Source organism: Chlorocebus sabaeus, chromosome 8, assembly GCF_047675955.1.
Source record: "Chlorocebus sabaeus isolate Y175 chromosome 8, mChlSab1.0.hap1, whole genome shotgun sequence".
NCBI classification, from domain to species: Eukaryota; Metazoa; Chordata; class Mammalia; order Primates; family Cercopithecidae; genus Chlorocebus; species Chlorocebus sabaeus.
Window position 1 is genome coordinate 22497054 of NC_132911.1, and position 23715 is coordinate 22520768.

At 52.2% G+C, this 23715-nt stretch overlaps 2 protein-coding genes across 6 annotated transcripts in view; one reads left to right on the forward strand and one right to left on the reverse strand.

Moving 5' to 3' along the window:
* Positions 1–17795, forward strand: part of RHOBTB2 (Rho related BTB domain containing 2) — a 32838-nt gene extending 15043 nt beyond the window's left edge. For all 4 annotated transcript variants that reach the window (XM_073017995.1, XM_007961917.3, XM_073017994.1 and 1 more), the window contains 9 exons: positions 2029–2230; positions 2996–3099; positions 3583–3768; positions 4354–5372; positions 5618–5736; positions 8154–8304; positions 12289–12377; positions 13233–13338; positions 14832–17795. In XM_073017995.1, the coding sequence (XP_072874096.1) occupies positions 2029–2230; positions 2996–3099; positions 3583–3768; positions 4354–5372; positions 5618–5736; positions 8154–8304; positions 12289–12377; positions 13233–13338; positions 14832–15049 (2194 nt within the window). In that variant the 3' untranslated portion in view covers positions 15050–17795. The remainder of the gene's footprint in view (positions 1–2028; positions 2231–2995; positions 3100–3582; positions 3769–4353; positions 5373–5617; positions 5737–8153; positions 8305–12288; positions 12378–13232; positions 13339–14831) is intronic.
* Positions 17729–23715, reverse strand: part of TNFRSF10B (TNF receptor superfamily member 10b) — a 51782-nt gene continuing 45795 nt past the window's right edge. For both annotated transcript variants that reach the window (XM_007961928.3, XM_007961927.3), the window contains 2 exons: positions 21800–21872; positions 17729–20603 (listed from right to left, as the gene is read on the reverse strand). In XM_007961928.3, the coding sequence (XP_007960119.3) occupies positions 20290–20603; positions 21800–21872 (387 nt within the window). In that variant the 3' untranslated portion in view covers positions 17729–20289. The remainder of the gene's footprint in view (positions 20604–21799; positions 21873–23715) is intronic.

The window sequence follows — 23715 nt, forward strand, 5'->3', positions numbered from 1 at the left end:
AGAATAACAGTTCTCTGGGCCAGGCGTGGTGGCTCACGCCTGTAATCCCAGCACTTTGGGAGGCCAAGGCGGGCAGATCACTTACGGTCAGGAGTTCGAGACCAGCCTGGCCAACATAGCGAAACCCCGCATCTACTAAAAATACAAAATTAGCCGGCATAGTGGCACACACCTGTAATCCCAGCTACTTGGGAAGCTGAGGCAGGAGAATCACTTGAACCCAGGAGGCAGAGGCTGCAGTGAGCCGAGATCATGCCATTGCACTCCAGCCTGGGTGTCAAGAGCAAAACTCAGTCTCAAAACAAAAGCAAAAACAAAAAACAGTTCTCTGCTGAGGGAGGGTGAGGAGAGAGAGGGGATGATACAGTTTCCCTGGAGACTGCGAGGGCACTGCATGGAGACCTCGTTGAAGGGTCCAGATCCTGTAACATTCCAAAAAGGAGGAGGAGGTTGTCTCATTGAGAAGTCCTTGCTGCACTTTTTGCTTAGGTTGCTGAGATGCATCCACTCGCGCGAATCCCAGTTGCTATCGTTACTTGGATATTTCGGTCTGCATCCCTGCATGCTGGCATCCAGTTACAGCCCGGCAGGAATGGAGCCTCCCTGTTGCTGCTGGTGGCCTGGCTCTGGGATGGATGGCTCAGCAGCCAGGGTGCCTGGGCAGCCTCCAGGACTCAGCTTAGCCTTCCTTGGCCTAGGAGGGATGACTCCGGGCGCTAAAGCCCCCCCAGACAACTTTCATACACACAGGGAATGTGAGTGGGGCGGGCAGATGATGCTGGCGAAACCAAGCTTCCTGATAATGCCGGCCCTGCCCCTGCTCCCTAATCCCAGGAGGGTGGATGCCGAGGCCAGGGCCTCCTGGCGACAGATTTTTAAACACTAACATGACATTTGACTACAGAAGTGCTTTCTGTTTGTTCATTCAAGCCATCCCTCTCTGGGGGTGGAGAAGCCACTTCCTCTCTGCTCAACATTGAAGGCAACTGAAGCAAGAATTTGCCCAGAAATGTAGGCTCAAGTTTCTGATCCTTTGCTTCCTGGCAACCCCATCACCCATGGAGCCAGTTTAGTGAATATCACCCAGGAGTGCCAGCTGCCTGGGATCGTCAGCCTGAGAATCGTCCTCCCTAGGAATGGGAAGGGCAGAAGAGGGTGGAGGTGGATCTCACTCTCTCTGAGGCTGGGGCAGGGTGCCGGGAGGACAGCCCCACATCGGGGAAGTAGAGGCCCATTGGCCACTGACAGTACCATCACAGGCCTGTGGTTCCCCTCACCCCCATCTCAAAGCTGGACCCGTAGCTGAGCATGACACATGGGCAACAGGACAGACCCGTAGTAGAGAAAGGGAGGCCCCTGGGCTGGTCAGGTGCATCCAGGAACCTCCCCATCCCAGAGAGGCTGGGAGGAATTGCATCTCCATAAAGGGGGCTGGGGTCTGGGGTTGAAGGATGCACTTAGGCAGGCTAGGACTTGGAAATCCACCACCGCCAGAGAGGGCGAGGCAAAGAGTGGAGGCCGGGAGAGCTGCTGCCCAGTTCTGACAAGTCCATTAAATTTTAAAGTGCTCTGCCCCCAGGCATGCTGGGAAGGGGTGGGGACCTGGCCGACTCTGCTTCTCTCAGCTGTTTGTTGTTCTGCTGCCACTGCCCTGCTGGGGAAGGAAGAGGAGAGCAGATGAGGAGTGAGCTGCCCTCTCTGGAGAGGGGACGGGGCAGGGCCTCGGCAGGCCCCACTGGTGATCTCGTGCAGGTCTCCTCCATCCAGACGCACAGCTGGAGGATGGCGGGAGCAGGAAGGGGATGGGTGGCCCATCTGGTGGCACTGCTCCTCTCAGCCTGAATGGGCTTCTGGCCTCTTGGACCCTCGCAGAGCTCTTGCCCAGAACATTGCCTGCTCCTCCTTCCTCCTGTCAGCTCCAGGGCTTGCAGAGGGGCAGCCTGACTGAGGAGAGCTGCGGGTGCTGGCCCTGGCCCATGGCGAGCTGGCATGTCATGCCGTCCTGACCGCCTCCCTCCTCTCCCTCAGGTCCCGTTTAATGGATTCTGACATGGATTATGAAAGGCCAAACGTAGAGACCATCAAGTGCGTTGTGGTGGGGGACAACGCCGTGGGCAAGACTAGGCTCATCTGTGCCCGTGCTTGCAATGCCACCCTCACCCAGTACCAGCTGCTGGCCACGCATGTGCCCACAGTGTGGGCCATCGACCAATATCGTGTGTGCCAGGAGGTAAGGCTGCAGGGCTACCTGGCTGGGGGTCCAAGCCATGAGTCTGGGCTTGGGGGCTTCCTGAGGCACAGCTTGGTGTCTCCAGAGCTCACAGGAGCCCTGCAGGGGTGGGACAGGGTGGGGTAGGGGCAGCTGAAGAAGAAGGAGCCCCTGGAGAGAGGTTTGAGCCAGGCCTGCCCCAGGGGAGCATCTCTGGCTGGTTGTGTTTTCAGGGACTGAACTGGTGCCTGGGACTCCAGCTTTGTCTGGGGTACTGCATTGTATGTAGTCACAGCCCTAAGTAATGGGGAGCACTGGGGGACTGGGGCTTGGAAGAGATACAAGCTGAGAGGAGCAAAGAAGCTGGCAGCTGATAGCGAAAGACCAGAGGCTCACAAACATGCCGTTTGCAGGGAAAATGAGGAACAAGGGTCAGCTCCCGAAGAGGCCCCTTCCACACCCATAGCCATCCCTTAGGGTCTCTTCCACCTGCTTAGGGTCTCTTCCACCCCCTTAGGGTCTCTTCTACCCTCTTAGTGTCTCTTCTGCCTGCTTAGAGTCTCTTCCACTCCTGGTCGGCTTGGAGGCCACCCTTGTTATTGATTCTATATAGATTTCATGTGGATGAAAGTTGTGCAGGATGCACAGTGGGTGATGCCAGCTCTGTCCCTCCATCCCCGGTGCTGTCTGGAGCCTCCAGGTGTCAGCTGGCACCTATCCTGAGCTGGCGCACAGAGGGCCCCAAAACTGCTGCCTTCGAGTCCCACTCTTCCTCCTCTGTCCCAGGTGCTGGAACGCTCCCGAGACGTGGTAGATGATGTCAGCGTCTCTCTGCGCCTCTGGGACACCTTTGGAGACCACCACAAAGACCGTCGCTTTGCTTATGGGAGGTAGGGAAGGCCTCTGGCCGCCTGCAGAGAACCAACAGGGTGGGTTTTTTCCTGCTTTTCCCAGGAACCAAGCACCTCTGTGAAATTTCAGCTGGCAAGAAGGAGTGGAGAAAACAGCTCTGGCAGAGCCTTGTAGGGGCTGGGGCAGCCTGGGGCAGGGAAGGGAGCCTGGGCCCCGGATCAGGAAGCCTGGATTGAGTTCCAGCTCTGTGCCTAGTGGCTCTGAGATGATGTTTCTCGGTTGTGAAGTGGTAAAAATGGCCATTTCTAACTCACAAGATCGCTGTGAGGCCAAAATAAGTCTTGAGCTCTAAAATGCCACATAAATTGGAGGTAATGTTATTCTACGTTTTGTGTAAGAGCACATGAGCAGGTACCTAAACCAGGTGTGGGAGTGTATGGGGCTGGGGTGGGGCAGATGTTCCAGGACCAGGTCAGCTACTGCTTGCTTCTCTGCTCGTAACCTTACTCTCCCACCCGCAGATCGGACGTGGTGGTTCTGTGCTTCTCCATTGCCAACCCCAATTCCCTCCACCATGTCAAGACCATGTGGTACCCAGAAATCAAGCACTTCTGCCCCCGAGCACCGGTCATCTTGGTGGGCTGCCAGTTGGACCTGCGCTACGCTGACCTGGAGGCTGTCAACAGGGCTAGGCGACCCTTGGCTAGGTAGGAGGTGCTGGTACCAAGGAGACAAACAGGGATGGATACCTCACCATGGCTCCCTGCTCATCCCTGGGGGAATTCCACTGAGCCTCATGTCTCTCCCTCCATTTGGAGCAAGCTTGCATCAGGAGTCAACAAGCATGCTCATTCATTCATTCATTCATTAATATACCTGTTGCACACCTCTGGTGTGGGCAGTGCTGTGTAAAACACCATGAAGAAAGACAAAGAGGAAGAGGTGATATTTGCATGAAAAAGTCCTATAATTTTGCTGAGGGATTCACTAAATATGTGAGCATGTTAAATATCCATGTGAAGCATTGCCTGCTAATTGCCAGAGAGGCAGTGCTGTCACGGCTTTGCACTGGAGCGGTCACTGGGGCCTGGCATAGTAGGGAAAGCTTTCTGGAAGAAGGAGGGCTTGGGGTGGACCTTGAAGGAGCTTGATGGGATTTGGCCAGACAGAGCAGGGCAGGAGTGGGTGGGGACTGGCACCCAGACCCTGAGCAGAGTCCCTCCAGCCTGTGGAAGAACAGGCAGCTCCCTCCACCACCAACACAAGCTTGGTTTCCTTCTTGAACCCACCAGGCCCATCAAACCTAACGAAATCCTGCCCCCAGAGAAGGGTCGGGAGGTGGCCAAGGAGCTGGGCATCCCCTACTATGAGACCAGCGTCGTGGCCCAGTTCGGCATCAAGGACGTCTTTGACAACGCCATCCGAGCTGCACTCATCTCCCGCCGCCACCTGCAGTTCTGGAAGTCCCACCTCCGCAACGTGCAGCGGCCTTTGCTGCAGGCACCCTTCCTACCCCCCAAGCCACCGCCCCCCATCATCGTGGTGCCCGACCCCCCCTCCAGCAGCGAGGAGTGCCCCGCCCACCTCCTGGAGGACCCGCTCTGCGCGGACGTCATCCTGGTGCTGCAGGAGCGGGTGCGCATCTTTGCCCACAAGATCTACCTCTCCACCTCTTCCTCCAAGTTCTATGACCTGTTCCTCATGGACCTGAGTGAGGGGGAGCTGGGGGGCCCCTCGGGGCCAGGGGGCGCCTGCCCAGAGGACCACCAGGGCAACCCTGATCAACACCACCACCATCACCACCACCACCATGGGCGAGACTTCCTGCTCCGAGCAGCCAGCTTTGACGTATGCGAGAGCGTGGATGAGGCTGGGGGCTCCGGTCCTGCTGGCCTCCGTGCTTCCACCAGCGACGGGATCTTACGGGGCAACGGAACAGGGTACCTGCCGGGCAGGGGTCGTGTGCTCTCTTCCTGGAGCCGAGCTTTTGTGAGCATCCAGGAAGAGATGGCAGAAGATCCTCTCACCTACAAATCCCGGCTGATGGTGGTGGTGAAGATGGACAACTCCATCCAGCCGGGGCCCTTCCGGGCGGTTCTCAAGTACCTGTACACGGGGGAGCTGGACGAGAACGAGCGTGACCTCATGCACATTGCCCACATTGCTGAGCTGCTCGAGGTCTTTGATCTCCGCATGATGGTGGCCAATATTCTCAACAATGAGGCCTTCATGAACCAGGAGATCACCAAGGCCTTCCATGTCCGTCGGACCAACCGAGTTAAGGAGTGTTTGGCAAAAGGCACCTTCTCAGGTATGAAACATGCTTGGAAGGCGAGGGGTTCTGCATTGGTGCTGTTAGCATTGCCTATTGGTCTTAGCTCCTGGTGTCCTGGAGCTGCGGCTGCCATGCTCTTGAAGCCTGGTTTTCCCCAGCTGGGAGCGGGGTTGTTACATGCCCCGAATCTTCTGGGTTCAGGAGGAGGTTCTGTGGCTCCCCTTGGGGCTCGTTCTCCCACCTTCTTTCATCGGTCCTCCTGTGATGCTTCTTCTGGACAGATGTGACCTTCATCCTGGATGATGGCACCATCAGCGCCCACAAGCCCCTGTTGATTTCCAGCTGTGACTGGATGGCTGCCATGTTCGGGGGACCATTTGTGGAGAGCTCCACCCGGGAGGTAAGGCTGAGGACACAAAGCGGGGAAGGAGGGAGTGAGACACTGGCACCCTTTACATCTGAGGCACTGTACTTTCTTCATCACTGACTTTGTGCTAACCACAGGGTGATGGGCCCAAGAGAGATTTATGAGGTGGTTCCTGGAGCTAAGGATTATGCAATACACCAGGAGAGGGAATTACACTAACACCTCAACGTGAGAGTTTAGAAAGCACTTTCGGTTCATCATCTCATTGAATTCACACGCAACTTACACATGTGCCACTCCTACCGTATACTTAGGAAAGGGAGCCCCTGAGAAGTTAAGTGACTTGTATGAAGTTGGAAGTAGAGTTAGGACTTGAACTCAGGACTTCCATTCCTTGGCTCTTTATGTTGTACCTTACTGCCTCCCTTCCCACCTGAAACAACTGGATCCATCACTGTGTTAAAAGGTAGGTTTTATTATTATTGAGGTGTAGAGAGGCCCAGAGATTGCGAGATGGCTGTCATTGATAAGACAACTTGTTACAGATCCCAAGAAGACGGGGCATGCCACACCACCATGGCTGGGGGTCACATGGGGAAGCTCTGGGGTCAATCAGGAGGCAGAGGGTTTCCACGGGAGGGAATGGGCGAGGCAGGTTGAGCAGGTTTAGGATTAGCTGGTTTGAATAATGTTAGCAGGCTCTGGGGCCTGGGGGCTGTCTCTAGTTGTCTGTCACCTGGCTCTAGGGGGATTCGGGCAGGGGAACAGTGGCCTGGAGTGTGAGAGCCCATAGGGGAGGTGGTGGACTGTGGGCTCTGGATTGGTTGGTTTGCATATGAAAGACACGCTTGCAGGCAACTCCTTCACTATCTCTAGGACCTGGCCAGCCCTGGGGAAGGCAGTCCCTATAGGGCCAGCAAGGCTTTAGTTGTCAAAGCATCAAAATACAGAAAATAGGCCTAGGTGGTGGCTCACACCTGTAATCCCAGCACTTTGAGGGGCTGAGGTGGGAGGATTGCCTGAGCCCAGGAGTTTGAGACCTGCTTGGGAAACACAGATACCATCTCCACAAAACAAAAAAAAAAAAAAAAAAGAAAGAGAGAGAGAAAGAAAAGAAGGGAGGGAGGGAGGGAGGAAGGAAGGGAAGGAAAAGCATACTTAGCAGAACCACCTGCCCCTCTAATCAGTGCCCCTCCAGCTCTCATGATGCCACCACTTTCTCATGCACCTAGACTGGAAACTTAGGGTTAGAAGAAGAGTATCAGTGTGTCCTTAGAAATATTCTCTTAGGTTTGGTCTCTTTTCCATTCCAAGCAGAGTAGCCTGGGCAGTAGCCCTTGGTGTGCTCTGAACTCCTGGACCTCAGTTGCCCATCACTGAGTGTCGAACCTTGTACTTAACGAGGTTCTACTTCTTGGAGGCACGTGGAGTTCTGAACATCCACACAGTTTTCCCTGCTGCTCTGTAACTGCTTCTGAGCGCAGGGACTGGGTCTTTTTCCTTCTGCCAAAAACCCTGTCAGCGCCAGTCTCTTAGGAAGTGCTCACCAAATGCTTGAATGAAAAACAGAACCAAGCACGAGGCTGCATCACATCCTGTGATGTGGAATGTGCATTTTCTAAGATTTCTGGGAAGGAATTACTTAAGGAAGGCTAAGTGGAAGCGTTGGGAGTTGGTCTCTGAAGTGGGAGTAGGATTTGGATATACAAAATGTGAGACTAGGAGCTCTCACAGGCCCCAGGGGCCTGCCAGCCCCAGGCACTTCTCGGTACTATAGACGCCAGCTTTAAAGCTCTAGCCAGTTCCCAGCACAGCCTGGAGAGCCTGATGAGAAAGCAGTTTGTGTTGCAGCGCTGCTCTCAAGAGATCCTAGAGGCCCAACAGCAGCTTTGAGCAGACAGAAAGAAGTCAGCTGCCATGGGTCTTACTTATTCTGTATCCCACTTCTGTTCCCTGCAGGGATGGGAGGGGCTGGGGTGTAGGTTGAGGTGACCAGAAGGCCTCCTTCAAGCATCCCGTGAGCAAGAGCGGCTTCCAGAGGGTGCCAGTCAGTAGTATCCAGGTCCCTTTGGAAGAATTTAGAAGCTGGACGCCATGGCTTGTGCCTATAGTCCCAGCCACTGAGGAGGCTGAGGCCGGAGGAATGCTTAAGACCAGGAGTTCAAGACCAGCCTGGATGGCATAACAAGACCCTGTTGCTAAAAATAAACACATAAATGATCGTAGAGTCCTGTACTCTGGTGCTATAAGCAAACTGGGGCTCGGCACAGGTTGTCGCTCTAGGGGCCAGGTGTTGGGGTCTTCTTAGCAGATACACACGCAGCACAGAGAAGGCTGCCTGTCTCAGGGAGCCCGGGTATGAGGGCCAGAGCTCTTCAGTTCCTCAGGGCTGAGTTCCTCTTCTCCTAAGCAGGACCTCATTGCTATCCGCTCACTACTTCCCACCCCAGGTGGTGTTTCCCTACACAAGCAAGAGCTGCATGCGGGCCGTGCTGGAATACCTCTACACGGGCATGTTCACCTCCAGCCCCGACCTGGATGACATGAAGCTCATCATCCTAGCCAACCGTCTCTGCCTGCCACACCTGGTTGCCCTCACAGGTAACTAAGCGGTGCGCTTGGGGACCACCCCACAGGAGAGGCCAGGGAAACCCCAAGGTGCGATGTTCTCCTCTTACCTGTCTCCTCCTGGGGGACAAGCCGATGTCCAAGGGACTAAGCATACATGAAATGGAATCTGTTGATGGGCACAGAGTTCTGGATGAGGACATAGAGTGAAGAAGGGTGTGTGCGGGGCCTGTTTGATGGGGTCACCTGAGAGGCTCTCTCCAAAGGTGATTTCAGCCCAATAAAATGGAACATAAGGCTGGGCACAGTGGCCCATGCCTGTAATCCCAGCACTTTGGGAGGCCAAGGCGGGTGGATCACTTGAGGCCAGCAGTTCAAGACCAGCCTAGCCAACATGGTGAAACCCCGTCTCTACTAAAAATATAAAAATTAGCCATGTTTGGTGGTGGGCACCTGTAATCCCAGCTACTTGGGAGGCTGAGGCAGGAGAATTGCTTGAACGTGGGAGGTGGAGGTTGCAGTGAGCCGAATTTGCGCCACTGCACTCCAGCCTGGGTGACAGAGCGAAATTGCATCTCAAAAACAAACAAAAAGTAGACCATGACAGTGCTTTATGGTCTTTGCTTGACTTCACTTGGACAAGCTTAAGAAGTCAAAAAAGAATAGAACACAATTCCCACATTTCTACCCTGTGGTTCTCCTCCTTCTTCCTTTCCTTTTATTTTCCTTCTTCTTCTTTTGCCTTTTTGCTTCTTCCCCTAACTTTGACATCACCTTCTCTTCCTCCTTCCAGAAGCAGCACACAAACATCCCTGCCGCTCCTTAGTCCCTGCACGGATTGTGCGAGCTGGAGCTCAGCTTTTAGTGTGGACCAATCCCAGGGGCTCTCTGAGGTGGAGCAAGAACTGAGTCATGGGGGAAAGCCGGCGGCAGGCCGTCAGGGTCCAAGGAGCCAGGGAAGAGAAGTGGTACTCATGGAGTGAAGGGAGCCTGGGGCCAGAGACCCAGGCAGGCAGATGGCTCTTGTTCATGTTGGAATTGGCATTTGAGTTGGTGGTGGTGGTGGCACGGGTACCAGTGCTGGTGTTGATGCCGAGGTTAATATTCTTGCATAGGTTGGGGGGCAGAGAGCAGATCCTCACATACTGAGTTGAGGTTCAACTTCCGAGGGAAGGACCCAGTGTCAGAGCTGCTGGGGTCCAGGCAGATGATCAAGATCGGGGTTTAGATGTGAGGGAAAACAGCAATCCTCTAAGGAAAAATGAATGATGAGGTGGGGTTGGGTTATGGAAAGAAGGCAGAAATCATTGATCAGAACCAGAATATTAAGAACAGAGGCTGCAGAGGGAATCCAGGGTCCCCAGAAGGGGATAAAGGGGACTTTGGGGCAGATAGTAAGAGAGGCTTCTGAAGATCCCAGCTACAACGGTGTATCTTTTTCTGCTGTCCATGAAACAATGGTGTGATCTTCCCAGAGCACATAAAACTTCAAATTCCTAGATGGAATAATTCCACTTTTAAAAGACTGTCTCCAGAGAAATGACCCAAAGGGGAAAAACACATAAAGTTATTTCTAGAGGTTCATTTCGTCATGGCAGGCAATTGGAAGCAAGTCAGAGAAAAACCGTTGGTTAAGCACACACAGGCAATTTTCACATGGTGGTCATTAAAAATGTGAAACTGGACTGCTGCATGGAAAGGCTTATTGAAAATAATGTTAAGTAACTTTTCTTGAAATTATCGATACACACTAGGGAACATATACAAAAATGTTTATATCTGCCTTATTAAGGATCAGTGGAAGATGCCAAGTTTGACATAATTGGCGATGGTTTAAGTTTTGTGAGATATGCTTCCTGTGAGGCCATTAATTCAAGCTGAAAACTTTTATTCAGTAGAGCACAAATACATAAAAGCACATTAAACATATGTTCAGGTTACTGAATTACTGTTGTTATTATGTTTTTTTTAGAGACAGGATCTTGCTCTGTCACCTAAACTGGAGTGCAGCGGCCTGATCATAGTTCACTGCAGCCTCAAATTCCTGGGCTCAAGCGATCTTCCCAACTCAGCTTCCCAAGTGGCTTGGACTATGGGCCTGCCTCATCACACCCAGCTAATTTTTAAATTTATTTTTATTTTTTATTTTTGACAGAGTCTCACTCTGTCGCCCAGGCTGGAGTGCAGTGGTGCGATCCTGGCTCACTGCACCCCCTGCCTCCTGGGTTCAAGCGATTCTCCTGCCTCAGCCTCCTGAGTAGCTGGGACTACAGGCGCACGCCACCACACCCATCTCATTTTTGTAATTTGAGATGGGGTTTTGCCATGTTGGCCAGGCTGGTCTTGAACTCCTGACCTCAAGTGATCCACCCGCCTTAGCCTCCCAAAGTGCTGGGATTACAGGCGTGAGCCACGGCACCCGGCCTAATTTTTAAATTTTTTGCAGAGATGAGGTCTCACTGTGTTGCCTGAACTGGTCTTAAACTCTAGCCTCAAGTGATCCTCCCATCTCAGCTTCCCAAAGTACTGTGATTGCAGGCGTGGGCCACCAAGCCTGGCCTAGTTTAATGAATTATTGTAAAGCAAAATGCCTTTCTAATCATGACCTATGTCAGGAACTAGAATCTTGCCGGCCACCAGAAGCCCTCTGCCTCTCCCTCCTCTCTCACAGACCCCTCTCTCCTCCCTAAGAGGAAGCCCTTTGCCTAGTACTCCTTTTTTTTATGGTACTTTTTATGGGCATATTTCCTTACTTTCCTTTATAGTTTTATCATCCAAGGGTGTGTCATTAAACACTGCAGTATGGTTTTTTACATTAGTTTTTACTTTTTAAAATTATTTTTAGAGATGGAGTCTTACTGTCACCTGGGCTGGAGCATAGTGGCATGATCTTAGCTCACTGAAACTTTCACCTCCCAGGTTCAGGAGATTCTCATGCCCCAGTCGCCCGAGTAGCCGGGATTACAGGCACGTATCAACACGTCCAGCTAATTTTTGTATTTTTAGTATAGAAGGGGTTTCACCATGTTGGCCAGTCTGGTCTCAAACTCCTGGCCTCAAGTGATCCACCCGCCCTGGCCTCCCAAAGTGCTGGGAGTTTAGGTGTGAGCCACCGTGCCTGGCCGGTTGTTTGTTTTTGAAGTATTATTATGATCTCTTAGATCTGAACATTCTTGATTGGTTTCAGTTAATTGCAGTTATCCTCACTGAAGCTCAAATCCTGCACTCTTTGGCTTGGCTCGAGTCTTACGAGCTTCCTCTCTCTCTGGAATGATGGGATGTTCTAGGTTCCTGTTGAACGTTCTGTGCCCTAGACCTGGAATCAGCCATTTCTCCAGAAGTCCTGGTTTCTTGTGTTGGAAGTGGAACTGGTATTTGTGTGCACTAGGAATGCTCATTGTACTGGGAAGACTGTTGTTTCTAGGTCTTTTCTGTGGGCAGAGCTGGGAAATATATTGATCTTTTTAAAGATAAGATACCTCATGAGTTTATACTGATGCTTCTAATTAAAATTCAGAAGCAAGGGTGTTTACTTCTTCAATATAAATGTTTTAACTTAAAATGCAAGGTTAGTACACAATTTGTTACAAAATGTAAATTAAAGCAAACAACTAAACTTAACTCCTAGTTCTAACTCACAGTTCTCAGCCTTTTTCTGTGATCAGCAGACATGAGGTTTCACACACTCTCCCTTTTGTATCAGAGGCTGGTTCTATTGGGAACTTTGACCCTACCTATATCAGATTATGTTGCGGGACATACGTAGTTTGCAAAATCCTCTTAAGATAATTCTAATGTCCTCCTACTCTTCCTACCCCACCCCGTTGAGGTCTTGCTCTCCTCCCTGGGGTCCCCCTGGTGGCAGCAGACTTCATAGCCTGGGACCTTTCCGGGCCTGTGAGGACCTGCCCGGGCCCTGGTTTTCCTTGCCCTGCAGTGAGCTGGGGGACATGGGGGGGGCAGGGTGAGCGCGGGTCATGTGCTGCTTCAGCTGATTGGTGGCCGTGTGTGTCACAGAGCAGTACACAGTGACCGGGCTGATGGAAGCGACCCAGATGATGGTGGACATCGATGGGGACGTCCTTGTGTTCCTGGAACTGGCTCAGGTATCATGGCAGGGGAGGGAATCTACAACAGTCTCAAGTCTACACTCTGCCTGCCCATTGGCTGTGAATGGGAAGGGGTGGAAGGCAGTCTATGCGGGAGAACCTATCATCGGACTGGGCTCTTTGTGCAGAGCCCATCTCCTCCTCCATGCCAGGAAGCAGCTGGGGAACTCCCTGATGTACCCGGAGGGGAGCTGGCCAAGCGGGGAAGGGATGAGACTTTAGGCAGCAGTAGGGCTGGGGAGGGAACCCCAGGCTCAGGCTTACACATGGTTGCCGCCTGCCTGAGGTCATTTAAGGGGCAGTGAGGACTCTCCATCTGAAATTAACCGCTCACTCCCTTAATCCCAAACAGACAAGCCAAATCTCCCACACTGGCCTTCACAGTGCCAGAAATTCAGCCACCAAAGATTAGCGTGTGGAGTGGAAGCATGGCTCACGCAGGGCTTGCAGACACCCCTGGGAAGGCAGCTCTCTCAGCTCATTGTCAGTGCCTTGGTACAGGCTGCCTTGGTCCTGGATGCGGAGGAGAGGGAAGTCACATGGGGTGAGATCTGAGGAGGGCAGATGCAGTATGAAGCCACCACATAGGGCTCTGGAGTCTGCAGCGAGGATGCTGGGAGTGGGCAGAACAGAGGTGAGACGATGGCGGTGCTGGCAGTGGTGCCAAGGATCCTGAGGCAGCAGCATCCTTCTCAGTTTTGTGTGGCCTTGCCTCTGGCGCAGGCTCTCTAGGACTGCAGGGCCGCTGCCCACCCTGCACCAGAGCTTCAGCTCTGAAGGCAGCTGGAGGTGTCTATGCAGACCCTCTCCCCTGGGGATTTCAGTACAGATGCTCTTCCCTTCTGTCCCCAGTTCCACTGTGCGTACCAGCTGGCTGACTGGTGTCTCCACCACATCTGCACCAACTACAACAACGTATGCCGCAAGTTCCCCCGAGACATGAAGGCCATGTCCCCAGGTGAGCATCGGGGCCAGCCCTGGCAGTACCTGCTGCCCTCCCCTTAGGGGTCCACAGCTCCCGTGTAATCCCAGGGACCCAGAGGCTGCTAGTGATCTTGACCTTGCGGCTGGGAGCAGCCTGCGAAGGAGCCTCCAGCCAAGCCAAGGGGCCCCAGGAAAAGCGCTGGCCTGGAGGCTTCTCATCCTGCCTCTCTGGCTTCTCATTCTCAGAGGTATGAAGAGGATACTGGACTAGAGTTGGTCGATTTCAGACTTTTCTGGACAGAATACCATAATAAGAAATATGTTTCATCTTGTGACCCAGGACACATATGGGAAAATATATACATCTTTTTAATCATGCTCATGGCCCACTAAATTGATTGTACAACCCAGGAATGGGCACAGGCCACAGCTTGGACCACCCAGGTCTGGGCATCCTCCGAGGCCTCCTGTCTCTTCTTGACTAATTTCTTAGGCCCTAGAGCTCAACAGGAACTGCACAGCCTCCAGAGAGAGGCATCCCTGGCCTCCCTGAGGGGCCTGCCACTCTTTCCATGGGGTCCTCTCTGGGCTCCCTCCGCACTGCTGTGACCCTCCTCCCTGCTCAGTGTTTTTGCTGCGTGCTGCCGAGTGTTCACCCCGATCTCTCCTTTTCACTACTATAACCCTTTAAAAAAAAATTATTTATTGTTTTGAGACAGTCTAGCTGTGTTACCCAGGCTGGAGTAGAGTGGCATAATCTCAGCTCAGAGGCAACCTCTGCCTCCTGGGTTCAGGCTATTCTCATGCCTCAGCCTCCCGAGTAGCTGGGATTACAGGCACCCACCACCACGCCTGGCTAATTTTTTGTATTTTAGTAGAGACAGGGTTTCACCATGGTGCCCAGGCTGGTCTCAAACTCCTGACCTCAGGCAATCCACCTGCCTCAGCTTCCCAAAGTGCTAGGATTATAGGCTTGAGCCACCGCGCCCAGCCTAGCATTTTCTTTCTAGAGCACAGGTCCAATAGCATCACTGCCTGGTTCCAGACCTTCCATTGAAACAGTAGTCTTCCACGGCCCCCCGTACCCTGCAGAATAAGGCGAGCCATTCCTCTGGTCTGCTGCTGTGTCCTGCTGTGCCCTGACTCCATATTCCCCCCTGAACCTCAGCTCTGGCCAGAAACTTCCACTCATCCCCTAACCATGCTGAGTATCTCCTGGCCGACATTCGCTTACCCCTTCTCCCTTATCCTTCACCTCTGTCCGTTTCATTCCCAATGCACAGGCAGCCCTTGTCTAGATCGCTCCCGTCTTTGTAAAGGGACTCAGCTTCCCCAGTGCTGACTTTCAGACCTGCTTTTTGGGCACTTTGCTTGCCTCAGAGGCTCATGTGCCGTGGGCCATGGGAATGTGTTGGGGGCTGGGCTGGGGGCCTGCTGCAGGCCTTGTGGTGGGGTGGGACTGGTGTCCCACGCTCCTCTTGTCCCTCTGCCTCCTTTCTAACCAAGCTGCACTGTTCTCTGTGCCAGAAAACCAGGAGTATTTCGAGAAGCATCGGTGGCCACCTGTGTGGTACCTGAAGGAGGAAGATCATTACCAGCGGGCACGGAAGGAGCGTGAGAAGGAGGACTACCTCCACCTCAAGCGGCAGCCCAAGCGGCGTTGGCTCTTCTGGAACAGTCCATCCTCCCCGTCCTCCTCGGCAGCCTCCTCCTCGTCCCCGTCTTCCTCCTCGGCTGTGGTCTGAGATGCTGCCACCCTCTTCTGACCCTGCTGCTGTTGTCCCCATCTGCCCTCGCCCCTCTGCTCTTCCGCATCACCCCATCCACCTTACAGGGACCGGGGGCCCACGTAACCAGGACCCACAGGGTGCAGCTCTTCTTACCAGCTACCGTGGCTCAGCCAGAGAGGAGCCGGGCCCTGTGGAGCAGAACGGGAACCACCTGCAGAGGTTCCCAGACCCAAAGCAGGACAGGAGACAACTGCTTGGAAGAGCAAAGCGCTCTGGCATTTTATCTCTGGGTTTGAGAGCCCTAGAGTCAAAGGGAAAGCCTCCCAGCCTCGAGGGCTTCTCTGTGTGTCTTGGTTGCTGCTCTGGCCAGGGAGGCAGCCCCCCCTCCCAGCAAGCAGAAGTGATCCTCGAGGCTCCTGGCCCTGTTGGCCATGTCTTTCCACCGATGGACTTGAGTGTTGCATTTGTTTTGTGGACATTTCCACACGAAGTCTACTCACATCCTTACTGGAGAAGTCAGGGTAGAAATTGAGCCTTCAGAGCCCAACTCAAGGCTTCTACATCCCGGGGTCCAGCTGCAAAAGGCCAGACATGGAAAGGCCTGCATCCTGCCAGCGTCCCTCTGTCCCGGGGGGCTGTGCTGGCACAGGCCTGAGAATGGGGACAGAGGTCATTCGGAGCTCCAGGCCTAGAAGCAGTGCCTCTTGGTGCAACAAGAAACTTCTCCCTCACCCCTCCTTTACCCTCAGATTTGGAGATGGGAACCAAAGAAAGCGGCTGGGACAGGTGAAGAAGGAAGTAGGAATGAGTGCACAGCGACCCCGTGTTCCTCAGGGCCCTCTCCTGCCTCTGGGTGGCACTGCTTTTTATAGGGTGGGGCAAAATTAGCAAAAAACAAAACCCAACAACAACCAAACTGAAACCGAAACAAAAAGTCACCAACAAACACTCTGTCCTCTATCCCTCCAAAGAATGAAAATCAGAAAAAGCCCCTGCCTAGCTCACATTTCTAGAAACAGAGGCCCCCATGATGAGGAGGTAAAGATTTAGGTTGCAGAATTGACTTCAATGCCTTTCAGGAAAGGACTCGGTACTTCTTTGACTGCGGAGGCCCTGACCCTGCCGGCTGGCTCTGAGGGCAGCACAGGGGCCTGGCCTCCAGAGGGCTGGTGATTGAGGGGCCGGGGCTGGCAGCAAAGAGGGGTTTGGTCTCCAGGCTCAAATGGCACCGGACTCTTGCTTTTGCCCATCTGGAGACTGCAGGCTCCCTTCCTTGCCTTCAGAGGATCACCCCACAGGGTGCTTATGGTGGGTGTTTTTGGGGAGGCTGCAATAGGGGCCAAAGGTCAGGGGAAGGGGCACGGGCCTGTAGTGAAAGGACACGGCCTTATTACTGCTGGGGTAGGATAAGGGGAAGGAGAAGAGGGAGAATGGAGCAGGAGGAAAAGCAGGGTTGGTCTAGAGAGGAGGAGGGCGGGGCTGGAGGAATGTGGGGGATTGAAACTAGCTCCCAGCCCCCATGGGGCAAAAGCTGGGCCACAATTGCCCCTTTCCATTTTCTAACCCTGACTCAAATTTCACTACCCACACCCTTTTTAGGTGTAAAAGATGGAGTCCCACGGAGGAGGGGCAGAGCCAGGAGGCAGTGGGGCTGTGGGCTCGGAGCTCAGGAGTCGCCTCGCCTGAGAAAGATGTTCTAGCTGAGAGGGCCTGGCCCAGGGGTGGGCTCCAGCAAAACGCTGGTTAGGCCTGGTATAGAGCTAACCCGAAACAAAGGCAGCCGGCGGGACCTAGTGACCAGAGGTTAAATCCCCATCAAGAGAGCAGGCGGCTGGAGGACAAGCGACCCTAACCCCGCGGGGGAGCCATGTTGTCGAGGCCCAGGCTCCTCCAGGACTGTGGCTGCCTCCCCTTCACGGGCCTCCAGGGCGGCTGGCTGGAAAGCCATGCGTGTGCTGCCCTCTACAGGCTGCTCGGCCTCCCTGCGGCTCAGCGCAGCCCAGGGCTCCAAGTGAGGCCCAAAAGCCCACGGGCAGGGCAGCGGGGACGGAAGTGGGAGCCTGGAGCACCTCCACCTCCCCTCTAGGGAAGGCGGACAGCGTTGGGGAACGCATGGGCCTCCCAGAAGCTGTGGATGAGAGGGAGAATGGGTCCTCCAGGGCAAGGGGAACGGGAAATAGGTCTAGGTGCCTGCAGGGCTGAGCAACCTGGGTACCCTGGTGGGGGTTCAGGGAAGGCCGGGGCAGAGAAAATGAAGGTCGGCCCAGGGCTGTAGGAAGCCGTAGGAGAGTGACCACTGGACTCCCTGAGAAACAGGGCCGGCCCCCCAACTTAAGGGACCCACCGCCCCTTCCCCGAGAGCTGTCGGAACCAGATGCAACCCGGCAGCCCAGAGAACCCTCCTGGGAGGCTGTGGGTAAACCAGGCCAGCACTGGTGTCCCTGTCCCCAGAGGGAGGAGCAGGCAGGAGAGAAAGAGGAAGGAAGTATGAATCCCAGTCCCCAGGCACCTAGCTCTTTGAACTCCAGAGAATTCCTGGATGCAGGAAAACACCCCCAGCGGGCCAATCCTGAAAACAGAGGGGAGGGAGGAAGGAAGGAGTCCCAGCAGGAGCACAGCCCTGGCCTCCTGTCACTCAAGAGCTGATTCACAAGAGGAGGGGAGGTTGGGGGCGGGAGACAAAAACCACACCTCTTTTTATATAAGGTTTCATATTTAATTTGGTCATGAATTCATAAATACATAAATATTTTGTACACAATGTGCTTCCTTGTATTGTTTGTACTGTAACACATTTCAGATAGGGACCTTTGACAGGGCAGAAGCATGAAAGGACACCAACCATGAGTAACACACTGTAAGTGGCTGTCCTGTATCACATGCTATTTGGCCTGGGAATATAGCAAAACCTAACGTAACTAAACAACAAAAAACCCCAATTATTTCATGTTGTCAGGAAGCTTACTTTAAAAGAATAGCTTGGCCTGGTGTGGTGGCTCACGCCTGTAATCCCAGCACTTTGGGAGGAAGAGGTGGATCACCTGAGGTCGGGAGTTCAAGACCAGCCTGACCAACGTGGTGTAACCCCGTCTCTACTAAAAATACAAAAATTAGCCAGGCGTGATGGCAGGTGCCTGTAATCCCAGCTACTCTGGAGGCTGAGGCACGAGAATCGCTTGAACCCAGGAGGTGGAGGTTGCGGCGAGCCCAGATCACGCCGTTGCACTCCAGCCTGGGTGAGAGAGTGTGATTCTGTCTCAAAAAATAAAAAATAAAAAAAGAATAATCTTAAACACTGATAAGGCTGACACTTTAGATACATCTTCAAGGAAGGCCTCTGTGGAAGGGACAAGGGAGCTGGGACCAGATTGGCTCCCTCTGAGCCCTGAGGCTGAGCGTCCTGCACAGAAGGCGCAGCAAAGGCAAAGACCAGGAGGTAGCAGCAACTGGTGCATTCCAGAAGTGCAGGGGACAATGCGTGGGACGCCAGATGGAAGTGGGAGAGGATGGAAGTGCAAAGACCAGAAAGGCCACCCTCTCCTAAAACTCCACGGACACAACAGTTTGAATGTGTGATCTTCAGGCAATTCCAACTTTGTCCCAGCCAAACCAGTCCCGGAACAAAACTACCCACGATGCCTTGAGACAGTAAAGACCAAAAACTCCTGGAATGACTACCTGCATAAATGATCCTGCCATGACTGAAATACTGTGGAGAAGGGTTTGTTAGGAAGAGGCTGAAATGGTTAGTGAGGTCTTAAAACAATAATAGAACAGGACACAAGAACAAAATCTTAATGCGTCAGCCATTCTAGGTCCTGTTGCCATAGTGTTTGAGAACTGATATTTCTGAGATGAGTCAGATGCTTACAGACGGGCCAAGCTCCTCAAGTAGGGAATCTGTACCCTAAAATGCAACTCAGTGGCTCAGGGTGACAGATCACCAGAAGTGAGCTGGGCCATCTACTCCTGAGATGGCAAGCATTTCACACAACTCCCAAGCACCATCTATTCTTCCCCCTTGATGCCATGGCAGACGTGGGAGACAGATTTTGTCCTCTCTCTCTTGAACCTAACAGGGCTCAAGTTCACTACATTCACTGGAAATGGGATATGACATAGACCCTATTTGCTGTATGTGATCTAACCTATCTGCCTCAGTCCCAGCCTGTCCATAGATAGGGGCTACAGGTGCAAATGAGACTGCCCAGGTAGGGACCAGTCACACACAGGACTTCACATGGATCCAGTTCTCTTTGGTCCCGACTCACATGTAAACAACTACCTATAAATAATACTCATATATTTGTAAGGTTGTCCAGTTCAAAAGGTTGGCCCCTTTAGAAGTTGCCAGTCATTGAAACCAAAGTACATCTGAGGGAGAACTGGAACCCAGACAGTGACGTCTTACAGAGGACTTTTTCTTCTTCCCCCATTGTACGTCTCCTCATTTTGTTTACCTAATCCATTCACATAACTGTGTAAACAAGTACATTTACTAAAGTTTCTTCATATTCATAAAATAATCACATACATAATTATAAAAGTAGAAAGGTAAGGCCAGGTGCTGGGGCTCATGCCTCTAATTCCAGCACTTTGGGAGTCTGAGGTGGGCGGACTGCTTGAGTCCAGGAGTTCGAGACCACCCTGAGCAACATAGAGAGCCCCCCATATCTAGACAAAATACAAAAAATCAGCCGGGTGTGGTGGGACACGCCTGTGGTCCCAGCTATTTGGATGGCTGAGGTGGGAGAATTGCTTGAGCCTGAGAGGTCAAGGCTATAGCGAGCCAAGATTGCACCATTGCACTCCAGCCTGGGAGACAGAGTGAACCACTCCCCCTTCCCCCGAAAAAAATTCACATCATATAGTGTCAAGTGAAGTTGGACATCAACTGCGTAAATGCTAAGCCAGATAGATCTTGCAATGTAGCCCACATAAATAAATAAAGCGTTTATATTAGGATAAAGTGCTGTAAAGACAATAGGACATCCCAAACCAAATCTCAAAATACACACAAACATAGAATGATCTAGGTATTTACATAGTGTTCACATTCCGCTTATAAAAATAATTCCATGTGCAGTGAAAAAGTCCCAGGATGTTCCATCCACTGGGTGATGTTGGATGGGAGAGTGTCTTCCAGTACCGGTCATGTGACAATTGTGGCAGTTTCCTACTGGCTGGAGTCCAGTTGGGCTTTTTCCAGAAAGAAGGTAACCAGGGAAGGTCTGATTTCCTCAAAAGATTCACACTCAGGACGTGGCAGAGTCTGCATCATCTTCTAGATACATGAACTTTCTGGAGCTCAACAAGCGGTCCTGAATCTTCTGCTTGGCAAGTCTCTCTTCCAGCATCTCCAAGGCATCCAGCAGGGTGTTGACAGAGGCGGCCCGCCCGGTTTTGTTGACCCACTTTATCAGCATCACGTACAAGGTGTCCCTGGAGCTTGCTGCCTCAGCTTTGGCCACCTTTATCTCGTTGTCCGTGAGGCCCAGCTGCCTCACGAGCGGCTCCCAGGCGTCAAAGGGTACGATGACTGCAAAGTCATCGAAGCACTGTCTCAGAGCTGGTGGAGAAAGCCACAGAGACAGCCAGGTGAGCTGGGACTCAGAAAGGGCAGAGGATCCCACATCAGGCCCAGAACCCAAGGCGGGGAACCGGGACAGCCCTGTGTGTCAGCAAACCTGCCGCTCCAGCGCCCACCCACTTCCCATCCACAGAGAGTGTGCCCACACTGCTTGGCCTCCCCCGCACCCAGGGTGCTTCCGGGAGTCAAGGTCATCAGAGAATCAGCCCTTACACAGAGCTGAGAACCCACCAGGGGAGGATGGATGAACCCGACGGAGGCAGAAAGCAAAATGGGTGAGAGCCCGAGGGAGGGAGAGAGAGTGGCTGCAGCGGGAGCTCAGAGGAGTAAGGAGGCTGCCTGGGCTGCGCTTGCCAGGGGAGCAGGTCCTAGGGCGGCCATATCTGCATCTGTGCAAAGCACAGGGCCTGGGACAGGGGACCTCTGTTTTCACCCAGCTCGGCCTCACTTCCTGGTGCTAGGGCAGAGCTAGGTGCAGGCAAACAGACTCTGAGCAAGAAGCGAAACCAAAGACTGAGCAACGCTGCCCAGATCCCGGGACAATGAGGGATTAAATGAGATGTGTGTGCAACATGATGCGCCCTGCCGTCCTTAGAGACAGACGGGGCCAGGAACACGAGGCTGTGTTTTCCAACAGCCTCATTTAAAAAAGTCAGAAGCAAGCGACATTCATTTTAATGTATGGTACTGAATATATTTAAAATATAATTTAATATACAATCAATATACAAAAATTGTGAGTGAAATATTTTCCACTCTTTTCTGCATTAAGTCTTTGGAATTCATATGTCGTTTACACAATAGCTCTGCAAATTGGGCTTAGGCACAGGTCAAGAGCTCCTTAGCCCACTGGGGTTAGTGGTGCTGTGCAGGACAGGCCAGCCCCTCAGGAGGTCCCTGGGGCGGGGGCTACATCAGACCCTGAACAAAGGAGGAGAGAGGACAAGGGGACGGACAGAGTCATTAGGGTCATTGATAGGGTGCAGAGCGGATGAGGTAGAGTGGGGAGAAGAGATGGGAGAAGACAGTTTAGGGTCCAGATGGTCTATACCACAGGACTCCCTGCTTCCTCCATGGAATACTCTGGAAGAGCCCTCTCACCTATGGGGACAGAAATTAGGACACTGTCCCTATTCCCTCCATTCCTGCTGCATCTCCAGGAGCAAAACACTTACTCTCAGTGGGGTCGTTTTCATTCACTGGAACCAGCAGCCCCCTCCTCTGAGGCACTTCAGCTGCTGCCGGTTCCTGTAACACATAGTGCAGAACATCCTGGTCAGAACCAGGAGTCCTGCAGTCCAGTACCGAACCAGACCACCAGCCAGCCCTGAGACCTGCAGCACGTCACTTCCGGAACATTGTTCTGAAAGTTCCGGCAACAAGACAGGAAACGAAGGGGCAAGACTCTCGGAAGGAGGCTAATACAGCAGTCAATATTTTAGCTTAGGAGTGTATATTTTTAAAACCCCAAGGTTTAAATTGTAATACTTAAAAATGAATATGTCGTGATGATTTTTTTTTTTTTTTTTTTGAGACAGAGTCTTACTCTGTCTCCCAGGCTGGAGTGCAATGGTGCGATCTTGGCTCACTGCAACCTCCACCTCTGGGTTCAAGAGAGTCTCCTGCCTCAGCCTCCCAAGTAACTGGGATTACAGGTGTGTGCCACCATGCCCAGCTAATTTTTGTATTTTACTTTTGTATTTTTAGTAGAGACGGGGTTTCACCATGTTGGCCAGGCTAGTCTCAAGCTCCTGACCTCAAGTGATCTGCCTGGCTCAGTCTCCCAAATTGTTGGGATTACAGGAATGAACCACTGCACCCAGCCCTGATGAATGTTAAAACACATAGCAGAGGCTGGGCATGGTGGCTCACACCTGTAATCCCAGCACTCTGGGAGGCTGAGGTGTGAGGATTGCTTGAGCCCAGGAGTTTGAGACCAGCCTGGGCAACACAGCGAGATCCTGTCTCCAAAATAAAATAAAGTAAAATAAAATAAAAATAAAAATAAAATAAAATAAAATAATAAAATAAAATAAAATCTGGGTGTGGTGGCACGAAACTGTCATCCTAGCTACTCAGGAGGCTGAGGCAGGAGGATCACTTGGCCTTAGGAGGTCAAGGCTGCAGTGAGCCATGATTGTACCACTGCACTCCAGCCTGGGTGACAGAGTGAAACTCATCTCAGAAAAGAAAGAAAAGAAAAGTAGCAGCAGACATAATAAATTAGAAAATGGACTTACAAGAAGACCCAAAATGCAAAGAAACAGCTTTGATGAGGAATAGGAATAATTTATCTGAAATAAACCCCCAAATCTTGACGGAGTCATAATAAAAGACTTGAAATACTATCTTCTTTGATAATAAAATGAAATCATCTCAATCATTCCTAGAACCATTTATTAATTTAAATTAATATTTTTTAACATCCAGTGATTATGTGGCGGCAGGGGGTTGGGTGCTGGAGAAAATCTTATAATTCTAAATTTTATCTAATTCTAAATTTTAAGATGTGTAAAAATAATTTTGAAAACATATTTGCTGTCTAAGATATTAAAACATTACACAGTTTCATTTGGTGTTGTACATGATATAATCCTTTTCATGTCAATACTACATATATACATATGCACGTATGTACATAGATGGCATATGCACAAAGAGCTTAGCAAAGAATCGCAAGAAATTATCCACTGTAGTTACCTGAAATAAGAAGGGCCAGAAGCCTGGGGAAAGGGTGAAGAAGGCTCTTGATATGATCAAGTTTTTTCATACTCTGGTGGATGTGTGGCTAATGGGTGACCTGCTTTTTAAAAATGATCAGGCCGGCCAGGCACAGAGGCTCACGCCTGTAATCCCAGCACTTTGGGAGGCTGAGGCGGGCGGATCACAAGGTCAGGAGATCGAGACCATCCTGGCTAACTCGGTGAAACCCCCCTAAAAATACAAAAAAAAAAAAAATTAGCTGGGCGTGGTGGCAGGCGCCTGTAATCCCAGCTACTCAGGAGGCTGAGGCAGGAGAATGGCGTGAACCCGGGAGGCGGAGCTCACAGTGAGCCGAGATTGCGCCACTGCACTCCAGCCTGGGCGACAG